This window comes from Taudactylus pleione, unplaced genomic scaffold (assembly GCF_031769625.1).
Source record: "Taudactylus pleione unplaced genomic scaffold, aTauple2 ptg000502l, whole genome shotgun sequence".
Classification (NCBI taxonomy): Eukaryota; Metazoa; Chordata; class Amphibia; order Anura; family Myobatrachidae; genus Taudactylus; species Taudactylus pleione.
In genome coordinates this window covers 1,530,189-1,548,621 of record NW_028284904.1, presented here as the reverse complement: position 1 = coordinate 1,548,621, position 18,433 = coordinate 1,530,189, and the positions used below count along the sequence as shown (strand labels likewise).

The 18,433-nt window shown below is 47.3% G+C and overlaps 1 protein-coding gene across 1 annotated transcript; it reads left to right on the top strand.

The window, feature by feature from the left end:
* Nucleotides 1-672: 672 nt before the first annotated feature.
* On the top strand, nucleotides 673-11,903 carry EXOSC1 (exosome component 1). The gene is made up of 8 exons (XM_088449963.1): nucleotides 673-770; nucleotides 1,068-1,183; nucleotides 1,397-1,471; nucleotides 2,704-2,792; nucleotides 3,715-3,748; nucleotides 4,164-4,214; nucleotides 10,969-11,053; nucleotides 11,170-11,903. The coding sequence occupies exons 1-8, from the start codon at nucleotides 734-736 to the stop codon at nucleotides 11,274-11,276; spliced, it is 594 nt and encodes a 197-aa protein (XP_088306089.1). The 5' UTR covers nucleotides 673-733; the 3' UTR covers nucleotides 11,277-11,903.
* Nucleotides 11,904-18,433: the final 6,530 nt, after the last annotated feature.

The window sequence follows — 18,433 nt, the reverse complement described above, 5'->3', positions numbered from 1 at the left end:
CAGCAGTCCAACTCTTAACAATTATCAAATACAGTAGACCTTATAATGTAATAAAGATCAATAATATAAATGTTTAATATGAAAAACATAATAATGCATATAATATATTATATTTTCATTCTAGAGACCCCTTGCCACTGAAGCATTGGGGTGCATCTAATCACGTCACATGTGACACAATTATAATGAATCGTGGGGTACTACAATAATCCCCATCATGTAATGTGTACTGAAATGGGATTATAATAATTTTTTTACGTTAAGTATCTTATATACATGAACTGCTAAAGCCTTGACAGTAACGAATTGTAAAATTGACATCTAACATGCAGAAAAAGTGAAATTTTATTGAACAGTTGGTCAGCACTGGAAATGTACAATTACAAATCATTAAATCTGCCTGTTCATGGAAATTAGGATTTCAGGACAACTGTGTGCCCCAGGTAAGGATACATGTATTAGTTCATTCTTACAACACTGTGAGGCTTCACCACTACAGTAATGTTGTTATAATGTATCATCCCTATCAGGACGGTGACAATTTAGCATCTCATTCCCTAGTCAAAGATGGCGGCCGCGGGCTCCAGCACTAGGTGCAGCTGGTCCTATCCCAGCACGTCTCTGAACCAATAGCTAGCGGGCATATGGCACACGTGACTCTGTAAAGGCCAATTGTAGCGCGGCTAGCGCACACTGTGTTTGGCTGGCAGAGAGAGCAGCGGAAGTTTCACGCATGGTGGTCATGGCTCCGGGAAGGCTTACTGTTCCTGGTGAGTATGGTGGCCCATCCATAGCCTAGGGGATCTAGGGACTGTGTGGGCAGTAGGGGTGTCATGTCAGCCTAGCAGGGCTCCTGAGTATGCATATAGATAGATATTCTAGAAGCCTAGCACTGCCTTGGATGCATGCTGGGACTTGTAGTTCATCAGCTCTATGACTGCAGCTTTCCTTCTTCATGATTAGCATCTATCTGTATATGCTCTCGGTTAATATGTAAAAACAAAAAACTCTGTAACATGATATAACCCCCATATTTAATGTGTGCAATATGTGATTATTGTCTCTAGGGGAAAGGCTGTGCAGCCTGGAGGATTGCGCTCCAGGATTTGGGACTTACTGCAAACATGGCTACATCTTTGCCTCACTTTCCGGACACGTTGTAAAGAAGAGTGACAATGGCTTGGTAAGCGCTATCCTATGGGCAGAGGCTTAACATAATAATCGTAACCTCCTACAATGTTGTTATCTGTTACTAAACCATTTTCTAATGATCTTATTTGCAGAACTGTGTGTAATGTGTTTTATTTCAGACATCATCCTTTAGCGCTGCTAGAACGGTAACAGCCTTTGATTCATTGTAAAGTCATTCAATTCCCTCCCTGTTCTTTCTCTCTAGATGCCGGTAATCTCTGTAGTGAGAGACACAGACTCTAACCTTCTGCCAGATGTGGGCGCTGTGGTCACCTGTAAGGTCGGGCATTTATTGGTCTTCCCTTCTTTTTTTTTTTTTTTCTTTTTTTTTATATTTATATATTTCTTTTTACTGACTGTTATACTGACAACTCTGATATAGGGATGGATATTGGAAGCCCGGCATCGAATGGTTGCCGGGCTTCCGACATCAAATCAAGCGATGTGATGGCAACTAGCCATCGCATCCCAACCATGCGATAGTGTAACCATCGCGATGGTTATGCTTGCGCCTGGAAAGGTTTGGATCCTGTGGAAAAGGGGATGAAGTCTCGTGGTGCCCTCCTTCCACGTCACTGTGGGGGTGTACCCAGCACTCTCCGAGATGCTGGGCTGCTCCCGGGCTCCCCCCTACACTGAGAATAGATGCTGTGCGCATGTCCTCTATTCTCCTGCTGCTTTGCTATGCCCCCCCCCCCCAGCCAGCCATCAGATGAGCATTGGAAAGCCATGTAGAGCAGCAGTGTGTGCTCACCCCCCTCCCCACCCCACCCCCCACAGCCAGCCATCGGATGGGCATCAGAAAGCTGCATCCGATGGCTGGCAACCATCAAATTTCCAGTATTCAATTTAAAAAGTACTTCCATCAAATCGGAAACATCGATGGTTGCTAACCATAGTCTTCCGATGTCCATCCCTAGTCTAATAGCTCATCCCTCTTTTAAAATATGTCTGTGAATATTTTGAAGTTAAAGAAAATTTGAAACTGGTGATATGAGTACTATGAATTAAGGGTATTTTATGCAGTCGATGATTAGCATAATTGCCTTTTAAAGGTGGTGCCAATGCCATACATGCCCAAGCTTCCCCCCCCCCTTTTGTCTAGTAGATGCTTCCCCAGCGTCATTCAGCTATTGCTTTTTTCTTTCAAGTAGGGATGTGCAGGCTCGGATAGGTTCGAGTTTGCACGTGGAGTTCGGATTTTTCCCTCCAAAAAAACGGAACTCAGAACGAGGCAAAACGTCATCTTACATGGACGAACATCATCATTCCTGGTCTTTTGTCCAGGAATGATGATGTTCGTCCATGTAAGATGACGTTTTGCCTCGTTCTGAGTTCCGTTTTTTTGGAGGGAAAAATCCGAACTCCACGTGCAAACTCGAACCTATCCGAGCCTGCACATCCCTACTTTCAAGTCTCCATACCCATTCATTGCAAATATCTAATCTTGCCATCATAGCAAACAGCCTGTCCACTGCACGCCTTATTTTTGTCCTCTGCTCTGAAATATAGGTGATGAGCATAAACTCAAGATTTGCCAAAGTCCAGATAATGTACATTGGCTCAACTGCGCTGAAGAACACATTTAGGGGCACTGTCAGGTAAGGCTGATCACTGTTACTCTTGGCTTTAGAATACAGGTAGTTAAGTTACTTTGTGGTTATTTTATGTAAACGTTTATATATATATATATAATATATTGTACCAAGTTATTTTTCTGTTGGCCTGCATAAATTCTCTGCATTTCCATTCTGCATATAGACACTGCAGCCTGACTTCTAACTTATTTCATTTGGTGTTTTGCGTTTATGATCGTTTATTTTATGGATCAAATGAGATTTTAGGTTAGGGGATGGTCAGTCTTTTCTCCTTCCTTCCTAGCTTGTACACTATACATCAATGAGTGTAGGAAGAGGCTGGACTTGTGAATCTTGTGACTGAACACACAAGTATCTGCATACTATTGAATGTCTGTTTACTCGTTTCTGGATGAGTTACTGTTGGGGCCACTGAAGAACAGACCCTCCGACATGTTTTCTTGTACTTTGTATCAAAAACTGTGCCCATAAACGTCCCACTGCATTTACTGTGTACTTCAATGGGATTATTTTGGAACAGCATTTTGCACCATGTGGGCAGTGGCTTGATGATGAGCGACAGGGCATTTTGCAACGCTTTGGTTTGGTGCTGGAGGAACACGATTTTGTACCAGTTGGGCAGAGGCTTTGTGTTGGGGGAAACAGGGCATTTTGTACAGATTAGGCAAATGTTTAATGCCAGATGTAAGCAATCTGTACCTCACCAGCTGCTGCTGAACTGAAACTCCAAGCTACCTGCCGACCTCTGTTCTAATGCAAAGTGAAGATTGCTGTAACGTTACTGGCATCCAAGAATGCTGGGACTTCTAGTTCGACACTGTGCCTTTATGCCTTAGCATGTGTTATATAGACTTGTTCTTTGTGCAGTGTCAGGTGTATATAAATCTAAACACAAGCCCATCATTTATTTTTATGCCACTTGTAGGAAGGAAGATATCCGAGCGACTGAGAAAGATAAGGTAATACACTAGCGCGGAGGTTCCCTGATCTGAAGACACACTTGAGGGCAATTCTAAAACGTATTGATGCCCTAGTGGAGTTATACTACTTTTCCTAAATCCCTACTGTGCCCCCATACCCACACACAGGCTTTCTATGCCCTATAAGACCCGACCGCCTCTTTATTCGCTGGCAATGGGGGATACATTAGTCGGTCATTACGATATTGAGGCTTACGTTGCTCTCAGCAAATTGAAGTAGGCCGATGTCAGTACAGGCAAACGGGTTATGCACTTGAAGTTACTTATATATAAGTATAGTATAACTGTTAGGAATACTGGGAAGATCATCTTTTAAAGTAAATATATTTGTTAGTTGTGTGTTAATTAAAGTTTTTTATTTTAACATTGTGATTTTAATAACTTTTTTTTTTAGGTTGAAGTATACAAATGTTTTCGACCTGGAGACATTATTATAGCAAAAGTCGTATCCTTTGTGTGAAGAGAATTTAATGAGGGCTAATATAATATACATGTGTGTGTATATTAATGTGTATAAAAAAAATTGTATAATTGTGTAAAACCAAAAAAAACAAAACAAAAAAAAATAACTATATATATATATTAGGGATGTGCAGGCTCGGTTCTACTCGGTTCCGTTCGGTTCTTTTTACCGAATCTTATTGGCTATCCAAAACTCGTGACAGCTGAAACCCAATAAGATCCGGTAAAAAGAACCGAACGGAACCGAGTAGAACCGAGCCTGCACATCCCTAATATATATATATATATATATATATATATATATATATATATATATATATATATATATTAAAAAAAAATTATCTATGGATCTGGTCCATTCACCTATAACATTTTTTGGACTCTCTGCTTCAAAGTTCATGTAGTAGGTTATTGGAAGGTTCGTTAAACTGTGTATATGAGACTTGAAGTAAGACACAAATAAGTGTTATTTACGAACTGGTGGATACTTATACAGTGCAGTGACCAGTAACAATCAATCAGACATTTCTACTTCAGGGTCCATAGGGGGTCCACAGGGTTGACCTTGGGGGGTTATAGCTGGAACAGGATCCATGGGCACCACACAGTTAAGCTTTTAGCTCCCAGGATGCACTTGGGTCCTCCTCTATACCCCGCCCCCGAGCCACAGGCACCCCAGTGTAAGCTGGTGCCCGGCCGGAGTCGGTCACCGCGCAGGGGGGTTGCAGGAGCAGCCCCCAGAAGCTTTTTATTTTAAGTTTGATTTTATTTATTTTTAATCTCTTTTTACTACAGACGGCAGCGAAGGGCTGTCTGTACAGACGCCCACGCTGCCGCTCTGATCCCCGACTGGCGCCGCGACGCCAGTACTGATCTGGGGATCGCGGCGGGAGGGCAGAGTCCGTACTAGCCGGACTCTGTCTACCTCCCAGGACTGCTGCCGGAGTCTCCGGGGATTCAGGTAAGCCGCGCGTCGCTGGCTAGCGGCGGCGCGCGGAATGCCTTAAATGCAGTCCTTTAGCCTCCGGTCCGGGGGACAGACCGGAGGCTGCTGGCAGTGGCGGCGGGCCCCCCCCATAACCCGTGGGACCACTAGACCACCAGGGATAAAGGGGCAAGCGGGAAGCCAGCATCCCTGGGGTTATGGCCAGCCAGGGGAGGAAGCCTTCCCTGTTCAGCGGCTCCTCCCCTCAGCTCAGCGCGCCTTTCAGCACGCAGTCTGGCGTCGCTGAGCTGCAGTTACACGGCCACTCCTCCTCTGAGGTCTCCAGCGGCCATTTTCCCAGTGGCAGCGCAGATCTCAGGGAGCACGCGGACCGGTCCCCCTGTGTACCTCTCCCCTGATTAAGGACAGCGTACACAGCACTATAGCCCTCCCAGACACTGAATCTGGGCAGGTTGATTGTAGTGTAAAGGTGCAGTGAGTATATCTTCCTGCATGGTATGTGACTTTTGCTAGTGCTGCCTGTCTGTGCTTATTTTCCGCTTACTGTCAGCTTATACCTATCCCTTTACTTCTCCTACAAGCCCTGCAGGTGTGTGGGGGAGGGGCGTTTCTACTGACCTCACTTATATAGATCACGTATTTGTGAGGTCCGTCACATACAGTTGTGTGCTACTCAGTGCCATATTGTGGGCTGTTGTTCAGCACACCGGTGAGTGCGTTTTACTTCTACCCTGGTGCCAGATATATAATATATTCTGTCATGTCAGACGAGGAGGTTGAGCGCTCAGTGGCTCCGGTGTTGGCCTCCTGCGGACGCTGTTCTGCAGGAGTAGATAGGGAGGATTTGTCACAGGATGGCCTGTGTAGTCGATGCCAGGTGGCTCCTGGCCCATCCAGACCTTCTCTGGCGCAGGAACCACCGTGGGCGATGTTTTCTCAAGTGCTGGTGTCTATTGCGGACCGTCTGTCGGTCCCGACTGCTCTCCCTACTAGGGCGGTGCCCCAGCCGACCATCCCCCATTCCCCGGGTGTCCCGCAGTTATTGCGGAGTCCTCCTGGGTCTCAATCAGTTGGTCCCTATGCGGGGTTGCCTATGTATATACAGGCTTCCCCTGTGCCGCAGCAGCCTGTGGTACCTTTTCAGGCCCCTATGGCGACGCCTCCACCATGGGTGGATGTGCTCTCCAACTCCGTGCAAAATTTGGCGGCCGCTTCCTCGGCTTTTCAGTCAATGTTGCAGACTGACATGCCTTCTAGGATTTCTAAACGCCCACTCATGACACGGGCTGCTCAGGTATCGGACTCAGAGGGTTCCTCAGATGATGGGGAGGTCCCTGATGACACTGACTCGGACGCCTCGGTCCAGGAAATGGATACCAAGTCGTCCATTAATGTGCGAGCACTAGTTAGGGCGGTGCGAGCTATTCTTCTTATAGAGGATGAGGCACCGGTTCCTAAGTCGAAGTTTCCTAGTTTCAAAAAAACTAAGGTGGCTTCTGCGGTGTTTCCCCTGTCGGATCAGTTGACGGATCATATGGCGGTAGCTTGGCAGGCGCCCAGTAAGAGATTCCTTCCTCAGAAGCGGTTGGCTTCTAATTACCCGTTCCCTGAGGCACATTGTAAAAAATGGGAAACTCCACCGGCGGTGGATTCCCATGTCACCCGTTTAACTCGGGGCGCCACCTTACCATTACCGTCGATATCCTCGCTGAAGGATCCCACGGACAGGAAAGTTGAGACTTGCTTAAAGTCTATTTACTCCCTCTCCGGGGCGGTGGCCCGACCGTCCATGGCCATCTCCTGGGTGGCCAAGGCCATTGAGGGGTGGGCCAATGCATTGGAAGATACCTTCCCAGACGACGCTCCGGATGTCCAGCGGGCGTTGTTGGGACAAATGAGGGACGCTGCTTCTTACATTGGTGAAGCTTCTTTAGATGCTAGTCTGCTGACCTCGCGGGTATCGGCTGCAGCGGTGTCTGGCCGCCGATCCTTGTGGTTGCGGTCCTGGAGAGCGGACTCTGATTCAAAGAAGGGTCTGGAGGCCTTACCTTTCAATGGTGAATTACTATTTGGTCCGGACTTGGACAAAATAGTGGACACCCTGGCTAAATCCAAGTCGGCCTTCCTCCCTTCGGCGGCACTGCCTGCTAAGGTTCGGAGTTCAGCTTTTCGTTCCTTTCGGGTTCAGGGTAAGGCGAAAGGTCAGTCCTTCCCGAGACAGTCTGCGAGTAAGACTGCCTCTAAACCCAAGAAGCAAGTCTGGAGTGCTCGGCGCCCTTCTTCCAAGCAGGAAGATAAACCTGCGGCCTGATGGGACGGGCCTCCCTCTGGGGGACCTCAGAGTGGGAGGCCGACTTCTTCTATTTGCCCAGTGCTGGCACAATACCACCACGGATGCCTGGGTTCGAGAAGTGGTCTCCCAGGGGTACGCCCTGTCTTTTCGGCACAGACCACCCCACCAGTTTTTCTGCACAAGTCCTTCTCAGGACAGGACCAAGGCGTTACAGATTCAGGAGGCTATAGAGTCCTTGCTGAAAGCAGGGGTCATTGTTCCCGTTCCTCTATCACAACGAGGGACGGGGTATTATTCGTCTCTGTTTCTGGTGCAGAAACCCAATGGTTCTCATCGCCCTATCCTCAACTTGAAGTCTCTGAACAAATTCCTCAGAGTTCCCAAGTTCAGGATGGAAACGTTACGTTCCATCATTCTGGCGATGGAACCGGGGGATTACATGGTGTCCCTGGACATCCAGGACGCCTACCTCCATGTTCCGATAGCATCTTCACACCAGCGGTATCTGAGGTTCGCTATCCTTCAACACCACTATCAGTTCCGGGCGCTACCCTTTGGTCTCTCCACGGCACCGAGGGTGTTCACGAAGATTATGGCGGTCATGGCCGCACATCTTCGGAACCAGAATGTACGGCTGCTGCCGTATCTGGACGACCTCCTGTTGCTGGCGAGCTCCCCGGAGGTACTGCTTCAACATCTCCACCTGACGATCGCTTGCCTGCAAGCACACGGGTGGTTGATAAATTGGAAAAAGTCCTCCCTGATTCCATCTCAGCGGATGGTTCATTTGGGAGCCCTGCTGGATTCGCGTCAGCAAAGGATCTTCCTGACTCCGGAGGTCGCCTCCCTACAGCTGCGGATACACAGTTGCCTGAGCCGTTGCCGCCTGTCGGTCCATTCGGCTATGAGAGTTCTGGGGTCCATGGTGTCGACATTCGACATGGTGGAATTTGCCCAGTTCCATTCCCGGCCCCTGCAGGGGCTGATTCTATCAGAATGGAACGGGTTACCTCACCGGATCCGCTCTCAGATGCTGGTGTTGTCTCCGGACGTTCGGCAATCTTTGGCTTGGTGGCTTCAGACAGCTCATCTGGTCGAGGGGCGCCCATTTTGGATCCCGGACTGGGTCCTGCTCACGACGGATGCCAGTCTCCGGGGTTGGGGGGCAGTGACCGGCTCTTTGTCGCTTCAGGGTCGTTGGTCAGCGGAAGAAGCACTTCTCCCCATCAACATCCTGGAACTGCGGGCAGTATACAGGGCCCTGCAGTCGTCCGGCCCCGCTCTTCACGGAAGGGCGGTACAGGTGCAGTCCGACAACGCCACCACGGTGGCGTATATCAACCACCAAGGCGGAACTCGCAGTCAGGCAGCGATGTCGGAGGTGTCTCGTATCCTGACTTGGGCGGAGGGTCACATTCCGGCGATCTCGGCGGTCTTCATCCCCGGAGTCCTCAATTGGGAGGCGGACTTCCTCAGCCGTCACGACGTGCATCCCGGGGAATGGTCGCTTCACCCAGAGGTGTTTCAGCTACTCGTGGACAGGTGGGGACTGCCGGAGCTGGACTTGATGGCCTCCCGTCACAATCACAAGTTGCCCGTTTACGGGTCAAGGACAAGAGACGCAGGCGCAAGTCTGGTGGACGCGCTGTCGGTGAAATGGACGTTTCACCTGGCGTATCTGTTTCCTCCGCTATCCCTGCTTCCTCGGGTTCTGCGGAAATTCAAGCAGGACGGCGGCATGCTCGTGCTGGTAGCTCCGGCGTGGCCCAGACGTCCTTGGTACTCCGATCTCAGGAGCCTCTCCATCGACGCTCCGTACCTTCTTCCTCAGCGTCGGGACCTGTTGTCTCAGGGGCCCTGCCTTTACCCGGATCTGGGTCGGCTGTCTTTGACGGCGTGGCTCTTGAGACAGCCGTCTTGAGGTCTCGGGGCTTCTCCAGTTCGGTTATTGGTACCATGCTCCGGGCACGCAAGCCTGCTTCAGCACGGATTTATCACAGAGTGTGGCACACTTACTTTCAGTGGTGTGAGTCCAGACATTATGATCCTCAGGTGTTCCGAGTTTCTAGGATCTTGGAATTTCTTCAGTCAGGATTGGATCTCGGCTTACGCCTTGCATCTCTGAAGGTTCATGTGTCCGCCTTGTCCGTGTGGTTTCAACGGCGGATTGCAATACTACCAGACGTTCACACCTTTTTCCAGGGTGTTCTCAGGATCCAGCCTCCCTTTGTGCCTCCTGTGGCTCCTTGGGACTTGGCGGTGGTGCTACGGGTCCTGCAGGGTCCTCCGTTTGAGCCTCTTGAGGCGGTGGAGCTCAAGTGGCTGACATTTAAGACGGTTTTTCTCCTGGCAATTGCTTCGGCCAGGAGGGTGTCTGAATTGGGGGCGCTTTCCTGTCGCCCTCCTTTCCTGATTTTTCACCAGGACAGAGCGGTGCTCCGCACTCGTCCTGAGTTTTTGCCCAAAGTGGTCTCGAAGTTCCACATTAATCAGGAACTTGTTGTGCCAGCTTTTCAGTCCCCTGGTCTTTCAGCTGGTGAGACTTCCTTAGATGTGGTCCGGGCGCTTAGAATTTATGTAGACCGGACGGCTTCGGTTAGGAAGTCTGATTCCTTGTTTATCCTCTTTGGTTTTCACAAGAGGGGTTGGCCTGCCATCAAACAAACATTAGCCCGTTGGCTTCGTTCCGTTATTTGTGAGGCTTATGCACAAGAGGGTTTACCTGTGCCAGCCTCTGTTAAGGCTCATTCCACTCGTTCTGTGGGTCCCTCTTGGGCTGCTAGACGTGGTGCTTCTGCTGTTCAGCTGTGTAAGGCGGCCACTTGGTCTTCTATTCAAACGTTTTTGAGGTTCTATGCGTTTGACACCTTCGCCTCTCAGGATGCTTCCTTTGGGCGCCGGGTGCTCCTTTCAGCACAGGAGCGTCCCCGCCCTTAGTTGAACTGCTTTGGGACATCCCCAAGGTCAACCCTGTGGACCCTGAAGTAGAAAACAAGAGATATGGTAAGAACTTACCTTTGTTATCTCTGTTTCTACGAAGTCCATAGGATCCACAGGGCGCCCGCCCTGACGCACCTGGCTTCAAATGGGCTGTGTGGCTGGTCACCGGTTTTCCGTCTCCTATTGCTGTGAGTATGGTTTCTTGTGTGTTCCAGTCTTCCTTCTCTCTGTTCCATATTCTCCTCCGGCCTAGGCTGCTTACCAACTGAGGTGCCTGTGGCTCGGGGGCGGGGTATAGAGGAGGACCCAAGTGCATCCTGGGAGCTAAAAGCTTAACTGTGTGGTGCCCATGGATCCTGTTCCAGCTATAACCCCCCAAGGTCAACCCTGTGGACCCTATGGACTTCGTAGAAACAGAGATAACAAAGGTAAGTTCTTACCATATCTCTTGTTTTCCTTGCATTAGACTGGTGAAAGCTAATCTCTGACTTGTTGCTGTGAGTTACTGCATTCTGCATGTGATAGTTAGTAGAGCGTTTCCTGAAATGACACATTTAGATCTCTTTGGGAGACGTCCAGTCTAATTACCTGCTGAGCACCGCAGAGAATGAGCTGGGAGTGATGGTTGCACACAGTGCAGCAGGTGAGTAGAGCTGAAAAATGATCTTGGCGTGTATCATGCTGCTGTTAGTATGCAGTCTTTCTCTTACATTATTTATCTGCTGCATTATTTATGTGTGCATTTGTCTTGTTTCACAGGAGTGAGCATGATACCCATCAGCTGGTGTGAGATGCAGTGCCCAAAGACACACATTAAGGAACCACGGAAGGTGGCGCGTGTGCAACCAGAGTTTCTGCAAACTTAGTATTGAAAGAACCACCTGCCCCGCCCCCAACCTCCCGCAACTGTTTTTTTTACTACTCATCCATCGGGAGCAGATTCAATTCAGTGCTAGGTCCCGCTGTCCACATCTCTGGATATGATGGTCGGTTAAACATTCGTGTTTTTTTTTTCTTGCACCTCCTATATGAGCAGTGCTTCTTGCCTGTAAAAGTCTGCGGGACCACATGCAGAATTGGATCCCCTCCTTAGTGATTTGTTACCACCGTGTGGTTCGTGTCTTAAAAAGAAATTAAAAACAAAACTTCTTTTTCTTTTCTTTTTTTTTTTATTGTTGGTGGAAACTTGGACGACCCTATGGACCTGTCTGTTTTTGAGGTCACCTTTTATAACGGCAATTTTTTAGTTTTGTTTCTGAAAACTTGTTACACTTCTTTTTAGAGTGGTTTTATTTTTGAGGAGAGGGGGGGTTTTTTTGCTTTATTTTAGTTTTTTTTATTCCATCCGGTGCCAGAAAATATTATATTAAGCTGACCTTTTCAGAGATAAAATTGGGCTTGTCTGTATTTGTGCGCTAACGAAAAAATTGTGACTGGGAAAGAATTTTACTCTGATTTGTTACTCTGTTGAATACAGTAAACTGTTCAATGACTTTTGAAGACTGTTTACTCCTGTCATGGCGCAATGTCCTCACTGTGCGTTCAGTTACGGGGAGGGGTTCCATAACTTCAGTATTAATACAGGACATTGCTTAGCGGCTGTGCGGCGCTGCTCCTGATGTCTGTCCGCTGTGATTTGGCGATTCTCTTCCTCCTGCCGGCAGGATTTTTGTTGATGGACAACATGCTTCCTGTACGGCAAAACTCTGCCTAGGTAAGTAAGATGAGCAGCTGCTGCGGACAGGATTGCGTCTGCCCCAGGTGGCGTACTTTTACCATGCAGGTAGCTTGTTGGTGGCAGGGTATGTTGAATCCCAGGTATGTAATACTCTGCATCAATGTTTAATTGATGGCAGAAAACTTTAATGAATTGAGAGACATTGCTATCATCAAATACAGCTTATCTCTGCATTATATCCAGCACTAGCCCAAATGATCTGCCACTTGCAAAATACAAAATCCCAGAAATTTCAATGTCACTCCTATTCATTTAATTTTTTAAACAAACTTTGTTTTTGTTACATAGTTATTTGCAGAATAGACAAAGGACTGAAATACACCTATGAAAGGTGTAACATCTATGTAATCAAAACACAGTAGTAAAAATGTTAAACTAGGCGACTCTTACCAGGGAGTAAGACCAGGCAAAGCAATCGTCGTACCAACAGACTTGTGTTGCAATCGCCTATCATACGTTATCGTGCCACCAGAGACTTAGGAGGTCTTTTATATTTTGTGTTCAACACCTTGTGCTGAGGGAACCCCCTCCTCACTGTCGCTTGTTCGCCTAAACATGTTTAGACTTATTGCTTAAATAGATCCTAAGTAAGGGACTGTTGAGACTGTTTGTTTATATTATGTGTCCCTTTTTGTGTGTAAAGTTTTTCATTCCTGAGTTTGGAGGGTGTCTAATAATGTCTTCACCATTGCAGCCCTGTGCAATAGAGCCCATTTACATGAAAATTAACTCCTACCAAAGCAGGGTTGCACGATTTAAATCAAAACGCTAAACTACAACTGTGCAACTTTTGCTTAGAAAGAGATAGATGTGTAGGTGAGGGCAGTCCTTCTTTTTCTTTTTTTTTTTATAGCTCAGCTGGGGAGGATAATGGGTGGTGTATAGGAGATTCCCCATAGCTCTTCAGTTTCACTTTCACGTTTGGGATTCTCATGGCTCTTCAGTTTCACTTTCACGTTTGGGATTCTCATGGCTCTTCCGTTTCACTTTCACGTTTGGGATTCTCATGGCTCTTCAGTTTCACTTTCACGTTTGGGATTCTCATGGCTCTTCCGTTTCACTTTCACGTTTGGGATTCTCATGGCTCTTCCGTTTCACTTTCACGTTTGGGATTCTCATGGCTCTTCCGTTTCACTTTCACGTTTGGGATTCTCATGGCTCTTCAGTTTCACTTTTGAAGTCTGAACAAGCCCATGACCTCATCATTCCAGGAGTGAAGGAACATATTATTGCTATTATTAAGCACTTCAGAAATGTCCATTTTTCAGCAGCTAAATAAAAAGAAGCAGGTGGGAAAAGGCTTATACTACTAAGTGACATACGCTGGAATACTATGGCAGACTTCATCAAGTGCAGGAATTGAATGGATTTTTTTCAACTTACGATTTTGTGCAATCCAAAACGCAACAGATTGGGAAATGAAAAAGCAGCTAAGCTGGTTGCATGCTACAGAGCGTTTTGTACAGAGCGTGGACAGAGACATGTACATATATGACTCAGACTCAAACAACTGATTGAGTGAAATCCAGAGCCTAATTGTACTTCTTGATGCAACTGTTTATTGTGTATTTATTCTATTACTGTGTTCATTTTGTTACTGTTCTCACTTCAAAAATTGTTCATATATTACTAAAACAAGGTGTAAACATCTAAAATTAAACCGTTTACTTTAACAAAAAAAAAAAATCTGATTTAAATCAAATAAATCTGTTTTTGTTTTTATATATATATATATATATATATATATATATATATATATATATCTCTATATCACACAAAACAAAGGCGGCACTCGGAGACTGGAATATCCTGTCACACCCTCACCAGAGGGACTTTATTGCGTCTACGTTTCGGGGTCTTCCGCCCCTTCCTGTTGTCCTGAGGAAGGGGCGGAAGACCCCGAAACGTAGACGCAATAAAGTCCCTCTGGTGAGGGTGTGACAGGATATTCCAGTCTCCGAGTGCCGCCTTTGTTCTGTGTGCATTATGCGTTGGGGGTGCTGTCCTCCCAAGGAGGGCACCGGAGCAAGAACGGACTGCGTGGCCAGAGACACAGCGTGGAGGAGTGCCGGAGGATTGTTTATCTTTATATATATCTATATATATATATATAATTTTTATTTATTTTTTTTATTAAATTTTTATGCAACCCTGTACCGGAGTGTCCCTCCTGTACACCGTAGTCTCATTTAGGTAATCTTGTGCCACAATACTGGGATGCCCCATTACACAGATGCAGCTATTTCACTCTCCAAACAGCTGTTCCTCACAAACACACCCTCCTTCCTCCTGCATGGTCTTCCACATATTTGAGAGAGGCCTGGGTCTTAAGCTGCAGGTGTGTGTGCTGTGAGCTGGATGTTTTTATGCTTCATAAATAACCTCAACTGAGTAAGTGCTGTTTAAATGAAGGCTGCAATATTTTTTTTTTTAGGTGCAGCTCTGGAGGACTCCACATAGGTGGCAGTGTTTTTAATACATTTCAAGCCAGAGTATGGAAAAATGAGAGGAGAAATATCTCAGGAGAGGAGGTTTAATGCCTTATTTTGTTAGCAGTGTATAGCAGTATGAAAACTTGCTAGAAGCTATATATTTAAAAAAAAAAAAACAACAACTTACAACTAAAATGGAAAAAACTTTTATATAACAAGATATTTCACCTGAAAAAACATGTTTTGCTTTAAATGGTCACTATATGAATGAGCTACGGATAATTATTACAGTGATATATTATGCAACACTTCCTGTAGGTTATAAGACATATAAAAGTATTTAAGTGGTACTTCCAAATATTCAAGGTCTCTAACACGGAATGAATCTGCTTGCTGTACAGTCTTCTGAAATTAGTACAGTTGTGATGTATGTATTTACTATAAAATGAATACCTGATTCTGAGGGGATATCTTTTTGTACATACAGTGGAGGCTATTTTGAACATTTAGGGTGCTTTTTTGGTTAGTTTCCGAGCACCTTTCTATTATCTTTGTTTATAAACTGTCCCTATCTCTTTTGAAATGTACAGTGTTAGAATAACCTGCCTCAAATCCAATCATCTGTATCTTCAAAGTAGCACAGAGTACTTTGGATCTTGTGGGCATCTGTGACGTCAGTACGTGTGAGCTATTATAAAATCATGCTAAATGTTTGTCTTGCATAAGCGCAGTGAGAGTTTGGGGGGAGGCCCATTACCACCTCTCCTCCCAGATCTCGCTGGCTGCCTGACAACCAGACACAGGACTGTCCTCTCCTGTCAGTGCCTGGAGCCAGCGAACACCCCCCTCTCTCCATACTAGACGAGGGGGACATAGATGAGAGAGCAAGAGAAGGGGGGACAGATATGATAGCACAGATTGGGGAGGGGGCCTGAGATGGGGGATGAGTACCATCAGCAAGACCAATGGCGGGAGGGTGACAGATGAGGAGGAGGGGACTGCCGAAAAAGAGATGGGGGGAGAAGGGACAGAAATGAGAGACCCAGATGGGGGGGAAGGCACATAGGACAAGATAACTAGTAACCCAGTGAATGACGGTTCCAAAATACCAGTTATGTTATAAATAAGCCACGGTAGGCTTGATTTAAGAATTAGAGCCCCATTTAACGATACATAACACCTTTAGCGCTCGCTAAAGGTGTTATGTCATCCTTGCAATATTTAGCAAACAGCAGAAATCTAAACTTACCGTTGTCTGTCGCCGCATCGCTCTTACCAACTTTAGATAGCGAGAGTGATGCGGTCCCCATTGCTGGCTATGGGGACCCAGCATCAGCCTTTTCAACTCGGCAAAGTCTTCCAGCCACGGCTGGGCCCCTTTCAGGTTAAACAGTCATGCACATGTGCAGACTGACCATCGCGCATGACATAAATGCCCGTCGCTGACAGTGATAGCCAGCAGCTGAGCGAAGGACCCGGCCGCACAGCCTTCCCGACTTTGCTGGATCTCCATCGGATCGAAGCGCTATTTGCATGCATATAGTCACACTGTGCATTTGTCAGTAATGCATTGATGGCAGCATTAGGCTGCCTGCAACACAGGAGACAACGATGCGGAGAAGTCATGTTAAATATGAGCATAATAATATCTCTGCGCCAGGGTAGTGAAACTTAAATAATTATCATACCTTCCAACATGACCCGTTCCACCAGGTACAATATGCTCTGGTCCTGGACTTCCCACTTGATTTATGATTGCCTTCACCCGTGTTTAAACGCAACTGTCATCAATTTAACTAGTTTAAAGCAGCGTACACACTTGGTGATTAGGAAAGACAGTACGATTACGACATCGTAATCATACAGTCGTTCCTGATCCCCTGTAGTGCCTACACTGAACGATCAGTCGTTCAGTGTAGACACCCTCCCTCATCCCTGAACATGGCCAATCTGTCGTTATCGGCAGATTGACTGGCATGTTCAGGCGATGATGTCGGAAACGACCAGCGGGAGCGCGCATCGCTGGTTGTTTCCGACATTGTAGTGCACAATTTCGTTGTAATCGTTCAATCACTCATTAATATCGCCAAGTGTGTACGCTGCTTACACAGGTGACTGCAATCATAAATTAAGTGGGAAGTCGAAGACGAGAGCATTTTGTACCAGGTGGAACGGGTCATGTTGGAGGGTCTGAATTAATTTTTTTTTCTTAAATAGAACGCTATCACAATGTGAGAGGAGAGGAATTCGGTCAAGCAGTAAGTCACAGTCAGAGTAAAGCTGGATACAGACTAGGTCGACTGACCCGCTGACCTATCTGACAATTGGTAAGTGTATACACACCTACCAATTTGCCCAATGGGCCGGGCGTGACAGCGCAAATGGGTGGGCATTGAAATTGCCCGCCCAGTTGAACTGTTAATCACCGCAGCATGTGTACGGGCGATCGGCGGGTCGCCTATACACCAGCAGATGACCGCTGTATCTTTCAGATGGGTTGGGTATGGATTCCCGGCGGTCGGGATGCCGCTGGTCAGAATACCGACATCCATACGTACGTATAGTAGCACTAACCCTCCCTTCCCGTTGCCTAAGACTAACCTCACCCCTAGTGCCTAAACCTAACCTCCCCATACCCTAAACCTCCCACCTTAGTGCGTAACCCTCCCCCTAACGCCCAATACCTTCGGGATACTGACGCCGGGATCCCAACACTGTCGGGATTTCGGCACCAGTATTTAGACCTCCGGGATGCTGACTATATCGGATTTGTCTGTGTAGGATGTCGTTCAGACATATCCGCTGTACACACCTGGCGATGCGCTATAGATATATCGCCCGTTCAAACGAACAGACAATATATCGAATACCCCTTTTCCACCAAAATTCTGGGTCTGACCCGGAGTTGGAACAGGGTTCCTATCCGGATTAGACCCGGAATTTAGCCGGCACCGACTCGGGATATTCCCGAGTCAGCACCACTCACACCGCAGTCAGGTCTGCATAGATTCAGCTTTTCCGGCATGAAAGTGGACGCTTGGAGATGACGTCATCTCCAAGCGCCACTGAAACCGGACCAATCGGCCGGCTTGCAGCTAACTGCAGGTCATCAAGACTCGGAGTGTGCCGTACACAAAGCAGGGTTTCACGGGTTCCTCCCGTGTTAAACCCTGCTATTTACCTGGGTTTGATTACCGGGTCACTCGACCCGCTGATCCAACCCTCACCCCTTTTACACCAAGGAGCTGCCCGGGTTAACCCTGCAATAACCCGGGTTTTAGCTCCGGTGTAAAAGGGATATAAGTGTGTACCCAGCTTTACGTAGGGGAAGGTGCAAGAGACAACTTCAGTCATTTACAGCACCCAAGCATTTCAATGTCGCCTGGTGTTAATATGCATTCAACTAAGATGACCAGTGCAAAGGGTGCAGTCTGCCCATTTTATAATTGGGGTATTTTACCTACCCCCCCAACTTAAATAATTGCAGGGATAAAGCGCACTAACCATACTGTTCATATTAGAACTGCAGCGGCTCATTATTATTATGAACATTAAAGGCAGCAGCTATTGGTTGCAGACAGTGTGCACTGTGTGCAGTTTCCACGCATGTGCGTTCTGTAATACCTGCAAAGAAAAGCGCTTCTGCGCATTGCTGTCTATCTGGGTGGCTCCGGGTGGCCTGCGCGCCGCTGTGTCGGGGTGGGGGGGGGAGTGGTGGCTCCGGGTGGCTTGCGCGCCGCTGTGTCAGGGGGGGTGGCTCCGGGTGATGCGCCTGCGCGCTGTCGGTTGGCTCTGGGCTAGCACTGAACCTGATCGGCTCCGAGTTATGCGCCTGCGCACTGGGTCGCGGCGG